The following is an 8,185-nucleotide window of genomic DNA, read 5'->3' on the forward strand; positions in this document are numbered from 1 at the left end:
ACGCTGTTGGTAGTTCTCCTACCGCCAGGATGGACTGGAAGATTTTTTATCAAGTTTATGGCTATTTGTCCTGCTTGTTGGATGTGAGCCGGTGTTATCCCGACCGGTCCCGGCGATTTGTATGGTTTGAAACTATGAATAGACCATTTCATGTTGTGGTCTGATAGGAGTGGATCTAATTTGATTCGCTCTCCTGCTCCTCTTTCAGGAGGACGACATGCGTGTTGGCTCCCTGGGAAGTGAGCGTCTAGGAGCAGGTCCAAGGACTATTTACTGGAGTCTGACCATGATCCATTTGCTTTTTGAAGATAACCCAAAGGCGCGGCTCATCATTTGTTTTTTCTATGTCAGAGCAGAAGGTCTGCCATGCCATTCGTTTTGCTCTTCTAATGGCCTTTTTGTAAGAGGCTAGTTCATACTTGTAGCCAGATAGTGTCCTCATTTCCCGCCTTTGCTCTGTTAAACAGGCATCTGGTTCTGAGGATTGATAGTTGTTGAGTCCACCAGGGGGGCTTTTTCCTTCCCCTTGGTCGGCAAGGGCGAATCAAGGGACAATACGGAAGAATAGGTTCGAATTTAGAATAAAATCAAAAAGAGACTCACCTCTGTCGTTGTTGTTTGGGCAACCCTACTGGGTGTGATGGCCGCTGGCCATTTAGCTTCCGAATCAATGTGTATTACATTTGGCGTTGCGATGACGGTTCTAGGGATGGTTCTTAAACAGATAAATGAGGTCGATATTTCTGATATCGGTACATCGAGAATTATCGAGTGCTTATACATGACATAAGAAATTAAAAATTAAATTTAAATTATGGCGGCAACATTCCCCCTCCTGTAATTGATCCTAAGGGGTCAGTTACCATCTTCTAAGCCGACATCTAAGACCGCAATCTTGATGGCTGGTCGATCGAGGACCCCATGCTGCGATTTAATAGTGGCTCGACGAACTTGTCCGTCCTTGGCGGGGATGGTGTTGGTCACGCGGCCCTTAAGCCATAAGTTTCTAGGCAAGTTTTCGTCGACGATAATGACTACGCTTCCGACTGATATAGGGGGACATCTTTCGAACCATTTTGTCCGTCTAGTAAGTACCGGTGTAAACTCCTTCACCCAGCGTTGCCAAAAGCGATCTCCAAAAAGTTTTACCTTGTTTTAATGACGTCTTAAATCCATCTTCTCTTCCTTAATTGGTTTGTACCCATTTGATGAACCCATTAGCAGGTGGTTTGGAGTCAGCGCGGAGTCGTCCTCGGAGACCAGGCTGACGAAAGTTAACGGACGTGAGTTTATGATGAACTGTGCTTCCATTAGAGCACACCTTAGGCTTTCATCGTTGAATGAGTAATTCGGGCAGATGCTTTTTAGGACTGTTTTGGTTGTGCGGACTAATCTTTCCCAAGCACCGCCCATGTGAGGGGCTCCTGGAGGGTTAAATTGCCATTTAATGCCGTCGAACTTGATTGCTATTTTATCGAAGTCGATTTTGATCAGCTCCTCTCGTAATGCTTTCTCCGTGGCCTTGAAATTAGTGCCATTATCGGAATAAATTTCTCTTGGTGTCCCACGTAGTGCCATGAAATTCGTGAAACACATCACACAGGAGCTTGTATCGAGGCTGTGAGCGATCTCGAAGTGGACTGCACGCAGTGTTAAGCAGGTAAACAGCGCAACCCATCTCTTCTCCTTACGTCTTCCAACGTTGACTAGGATAGGCCCAAAATAATCAGCGCCGGTGCACGTGAACGGTTTTTCGAAACTGGTCAACCTAGCTTTTGGAGGCTGTGGCATTGCGCGACGAATTTTACATAACTGGCAGGCTTTTCTTTTCTTGTTTCCACAAGGGGATGAAATCAGCAAAGTGATGTTGTTTTTTTGATTTTTTTGTACACAGCCACAATGTTTTCATATTGTTAGTTGTTAATTGACCATTTAATTGTTATATTTTTAAGATGTATTAACTTCTGCACTATATGTTTGTTAGTACATACTATATATGTAGACAATTCCCTGCAGTACCATTCAGCGCTTATTGAGCACTCAATCACTGCAAAAATGTCATCACTGAGCGCTCAATGAGCGCACAATTTGTATGGAACTAAGTGCTTTAATTAACATAGGCATGTCCTAGGGTTCATCAGTGCTCAAAAAATAGCACGCATTGAGCGCTTTTTTGAGCACCCTTTTGAGCGCTTTTTTGAGCAGCAGAAAAAGCACACGTTCAGCACATGTTGAGCGCTCGATTGAGCAGCGGAAAAAGCACACATTCAGCACATGTTGAGCGCTCGATTGAGCAGCGGTAAAAGCACACATTCAGCACACGTTGAGCGCTCATTCAAGCAGCGAAAAAGCGCACTTTCAGCGCACGTTGAGCGCTTAGCAGCAAAAAAAATTTCAGTTGTAATTTTTATTTTTATTTGTTTATTTTAAAATTTGAGCTCGGGGGTTTCCGGTGTTATCGGGGTCGCTTGCACCTCCTCCTCAGCATCTGGTGCCGGCGTTGTCTTTTTTTTGGTACAACTCAAGTTTTTAACGCACCGCATTGCCTTCTGCAGCGCCTTTTCGGGAGGCTCCGAGGGATCCACCAGGGCGATTGCATCTAGTATTAGAAAAAAATTAGTTTTAAAAATAAAACAAGACGAGAATAAAAACGAGTGACCGAAAGTAATCGTTATTTGTAAGATTTATTTATAATAAAAGAAATGTTATCTTTGGCATTCAATGTAAAAATCCCAGAAGCCTTTTAAAAAGTAAACTTACAAACAATAGTTACTTTCAGTCTCAATAAAAACTTACTTAATAAGTAAGTTGTGGGACAGAACAAGTTCCTCGGATAATATGCTTAAGATGGAACGATTTAGCCTTCCATTTTTTTATAGATTTACCTTCAGCCTTGTCTAAAAATATAAGAAAATGCAAAAAATATCGAGAAGAAATTAGGAAACTTTTGTTTTCGGTCACTTGATTTATTTTATTTTTTTATTATTTATTAAATCATTTATTTATTTTGCAGATGCGGAAAAAATACCACTTTTCCAGGAACGGAAAATTAGAGATGTTTGAGATTTTTATTTAAATAGCCATGTTTGTTTACTTACACAAAAATAAAACTTATGCTTTAATGTTATTAATACAAAAAATCATAAGTTATAAAAACAAACATCTCTTATTTTTGGTCCCAAGGAACTTAGCACTCAATAAGATTTTCAAATTTTTTCACAGATTCATTTATTTGTTTATTTATTGTATATGCATCATTTGTTGTTTTTCACGTCAAAAATTAAAATTTTTCACACCTATTTTTTTTCCGCCACGTGTTTTTTTGGGAATCTTGTATTTTCCATTTTTTTGATACACATTAACTTGTTTTTACTCTCACTGATTAAATAAATAATGGTCTGCGACAGACTTACCTGGGAATCGTATAGGTATCACTTTTAAACCACTGGTTATACCCGTTACTCGTAGAGTAAAAGGGTATACTAGATTCGTCGGAAAGTATGTAACAGGCAGAAGGAAGCGTTTCCGACCCCATAAAGTATATATATTCTTGATCAGGATCACTAGCCGAGTCGATCTAGCCATGTCCGTCTGTCCGTCTGTCCGGATGAACGCTGAGATCTCGGAAACTATGGGAGCTAGGCTATTGAGATTTGGCGTGCAGATTCCTGAGCTTCCTACGCAGCGCAAGTTTGTTTCAGTAGACTGCCACGCCCACTCTAACGCCCACAAACCGCCCAAAACTGTGGCTCCTACAGTTTTGATGCTAGATAGAAAATTTTAACTGAAATGTAATGTTCTCATCAATACCTATCGATTGACCCAAAAAAAAGTTTGCCACGCCCACTTTAACGCCCACAAACCGCAAAACCCTGTGACGCCCACAATTTTCCTGCTACATAAAAAAATTTTAACTGAAATGTATTGGTCTCGTCAATACCTATCGATTGATCCAAAAAAAAATTTGCCACGCCCACTCTAACGCCCATAACGCTTAAATCTGTATACCGCCGGTAGGTGGCGCATTTTAATCTCGCTTTGCTGCTTGCATATCTCCATTTAGCTGAGTAACGGGTATCTGATAGTCGAGGTACTCGACTATAGCGTTCTCCCTTGTTTATTTTATTTAACTACGTAATTGCGTGCAATTCTAACTCCTTCACATACTCGTAAATAAACGCAAGTGAAAAAGACGAAAAAAGACGCGTGCCTTCCAGAAAAACAACAAGCAACAACAACAACGGTTCCGCTAATCCGTTGTTGTTCTGTTTTTTTGGCATGTCCCGTTTGGTCTATGCATCTTGCACATAAAAGCAGGGTATTTATAGACATATCCGACTATGCAAATCGGTTTATAAAAATATATTCTTAAAACTTCACATATTATTAAATAATATTAATAAACCTATACATTTTTTTTAAGAAATACAAATATTTTAAAACAGAAACCTATTATTTTAAATGGTTGTTTTATCATTTACGAACAAATGTCGCATTATTCAAAAGGCAAGGGTGCACAAAAGTCTATATATTTTAGTTGCTGGGCCTCCTTCCCTTCACACGCACTTTTCCGTCTGAGACATGGCGAGAAAAATTACTTTTTGTGCGTTCTCTTTGCGGACCTGACTTAGAGTGCGTGGCTTTGCCGCCGTTGCGCTCAGCTCTGCCGGCGTCGCTGGCTTCTCTGCCGACGTCGCAGTCGGCTTCGTGATGATTGGGCGCTTAACTCAATTGTGGAACTGCAGGGTTGTTACACTTTTCATGTATTTTTTTATGTATGTATACATATGAGAGATCGATCCCGAAAATACACAATACACACAATATAATATTGAATTTTTTAATTTTAGAATAAATATATTACCTACATGTTGACTCGGCACAAATGTCACAAGGATGCAGGACCAAACTCACCGATATAAATCCTCATAATAATCATTAACGCGTCAAAAAACGGCAAATCTATTAGCATTTTCTGTGTTCGTATACTCGCTTTTGTCCTGGTTTCACACCAAAATATATGTTCGAATAATCGCTATTGTCCTAGTTTCACACCGTAAAAACTATTTAATGTTCAGTATACTATTTATGATACTCATATAATAATTAGTATAAGCTTAATACTATAAAGTGTTGGCATGAAACTATTTTGTAATAACTTGAAACTATAAATAAATAAATTATTAACTAAATAGTCAAATATGACTAGTTTAAAAATAGCACTACAGGTTTACGCTTTATACTCTTTGGTAGAGCACTTACACTACAAAGTATACAGTTGAAACTAATTAGTGTTGAGTTAATACTTACATTTTTATACTAACTTTAGTATACTTTTAACACAACGCTTATTAATTGTATACTTTTGGTTTTTTTTTTGGGTGTAGGTATGAACGCGGATATTTTGGAAAATATTGAAGATAGAGAATTGGGATTTCAGATTTAATTTCGTAGCTTTGTACGCAGCTTTGTACGCAGTTTTATACGCCCACTTTAACGCCCACAAGCCGCAAATACCATTGGCGCCCACAGTTTTCATGCTAAAAAAAATGTAAGCCGTAATGTATTTATCTCGTTACGCACCTGGATCCAATTCGCCCTGACCACAGATCAGAGTAACATCTAAACAATAAATTCAATGCAAACAGACATTCCGACGATTTGTTCCAGGTCAGAGAGTCAAGTTGTCAAGAATTTGCGTGACCTTCATTATGAAATCGAGCACAACAACAAAATCTAAACAAACAAAATCTGGAGGGTGAAATTTGGAAACGCCAAGATGAAGTGAATAGAAATATTCAGCATACATACGGAAAGGATGAGGAAATAAACAACGAAATTCTACCAATTAGTGTCGTAGCGGGCCAAAGCATCAATACTCCACTCAAAAACCTGGGCGAAAATGCAGACGATGACCATTTTAGCACTCCACTTTTGGCTCCCGAGGATTGTAGCGTGTAACGTTCGAATGAAGTGTTTTGAATCGAAGGATCTGTACTTGCGGGGCACGCTTTAGGGTCCGGCACTAACTCGTCGGCTTTGGGGGTGTTGTTCTTGCTTTATACTGACCCTGACACCATCTACACATTATTATTAACAGACCAAGAATTGAGCGTGCTTGCGACAAAATTATAAGTTAGTTAACTAAACCGGAAGAAATATAAATAAATTCGGAAAGAATTTAAAGACTCAAGAAGGGAAAAGAAAAGAAAGAGAGAAATCTTAACGCAGCGAAGACACGGATGTTATTGTGCTCGCATGTTGCCCCCCCCTACCTATGATCACCCGCCGCAAGAGCATGACTCTGGTGACCCCTTTTGTACCCTACGACCGAGAAAACATCAGCGGAGTTCAGTAAATTTTGGAATTTAAGCTTCCATTTTTATAATAAATTCAAGGAAAGAAAACATAATTAACAGTAGTTCAGTAATAGTAATTCATGATAAAGTAATAGGTATAAAAATAGTAATAATGTTTAAACAACGGTATATAATCTTAATTAAGAGGGCATATATATACGGTTTTTGTAAGATAAAGGCGGTTGTTTCAAAGTTTAGAATTTCAATTCGTTTCAGGGTGAGATATTAATTTAATTTGGTTGGTTTAATTTAATTAGGATTAATAAAATATTTTTTGATAAAATTTAAAATTAAAATTCAAGTTAATTCTCTTTAAGTTCTTAATATTTGTTGGATAATATTTTCGTTAATTTAATGCTTCATTAGATTCGGGATTCGTTTATTATTATTTTTGGACGTTCAAATAAAAGTTTGGTTTAGTTTTCAAAAGATAAATGTGGATATAGAAAATAAACATTTAGTTTTCAAACTCACGGCAACTTTTCCATCGGCGAAAGATCGATCTCCCGACGCAGGTGTGCTGGAAAAAGATTATGGCGTTTTGCACCATAGGGTTAAAGTGACCTAAGAATATATTTTGACAACAATTTAAAAAGGAACCTTCTTGCCATTGTATCCCGATTCTTTAGAGGCGCAAAATTGTCATTTAAGTTTAGGTAGTATCTACTATAAACTAATTAAGATTCGCTCCATTATATTTTTTTTAAATTTTCCGTAGATATTTTCCCCCAGGGGGTTCACTGTGGTTGCAGGTTAAATAGGCTCGAAATTGGGGCAAAAGATTGGGTTGATCGCCAGAGATAATACAAAAAAAAAGCAGAGGGTTAAACCCCGTTAAAATTTGCGTCTATGTGCATTGGGGTAAAGCTGCTGCTGATGTGTATGTGCGGCCTAGAGATTTCCCGCGGTGTAGCTGCTTAAGTGTGCGCCAAAAGATTACACGTCCATGTGTATAAGTAGCGGCTCGTGAATGCGCGCATGTGCAAAAGGGTTAGCTGCGCATGCGTATTCGTTGGTGCCAGGTTAGGTACACATGACGTTTATGGGGGTGCTCCACGGTGCAGGCGCCGGATTTCGGTGGTACCAGGTTATGTACGCTTGTAGCTAGGGGGTGCTCCTCGGTACGTGCACGTGGGTTTCCGTTGGTGATACTTGGTTTACATGCTCCTCGTCTCGACGACCTTACATACTGCTAACTGGGCACAACCTGACGATTGGGGAACGGTTACAGCAAATACCTAATAAAAAATACACTATTCTCGAGCATATCTACCTTACGATTGTGCCCCGAAAACGTGTTGGGGGTTTTAGGATTTTTTCCCGGGCCGTTGCCGGCAGAAATCTCGCCAATCCAACCAAAAAAATAATATAACTTGCTGCTGGCCTGCTGGCCGGAACACACTCTCGTAGCCTCTAAGTTTTTCCTCTTCAGCTGCCTGAGACACGGACGGGGTTAGACACAGAAAGAAAACCAATTCGCTGGAAAACTTACTCGATCTAAGCTTTGGCGGGTGTCTTTATATAAATTTTTCACTATCGAATCGCAATACTTGCGAGATGCACGCGTACCCGAGTTAAAGTTTCGAACTTGTTTGGGACTGGAAACTTAATTTTTTTAGTGCATGTGCACTCCGCGACTGCTCGATTGAAAAGAAATAGAACGAAACCGGGTAATGTTGGTCTAGGCTGCCAGCGGAAATGCATCGCAGCCGGTAATCACGCCATGTTGGTAATTAAGCTTTCCAGAGCTCCCCTGGTGCAGCTGATCATGCCAGCCCTAGACAGTTGCCATTCCCAAAAAAAAAGTACTAAGTAGCTGGGCTTAC

General features: G+C 39.6%; 1 protein-coding gene across 1 annotated transcript; it reads right to left on the minus strand.

Moving 5' to 3' along the window:
* Positions 1-1,155: 1,155 nt before the first annotated feature.
* LOC139354460 (uncharacterized) lies at positions 1,156-1,791 on the minus strand. The gene has a single exon (XM_070998697.1). It carries the CDS (start codon positions 1,789-1,791, stop codon positions 1,156-1,158), a length of 636 nt encoding a protein of 211 aa, XP_070854798.1.
* Positions 1,792-8,185: the final 6,394 nt, after the last annotated feature.

This window comes from Drosophila suzukii, assembly GCF_043229965.1.
Source record: "Drosophila suzukii chromosome 2 unlocalized genomic scaffold, CBGP_Dsuzu_IsoJpt1.0 scf_2c, whole genome shotgun sequence".
Taxonomy (NCBI): Eukaryota; Metazoa; Arthropoda; class Insecta; order Diptera; family Drosophilidae; genus Drosophila; species Drosophila suzukii.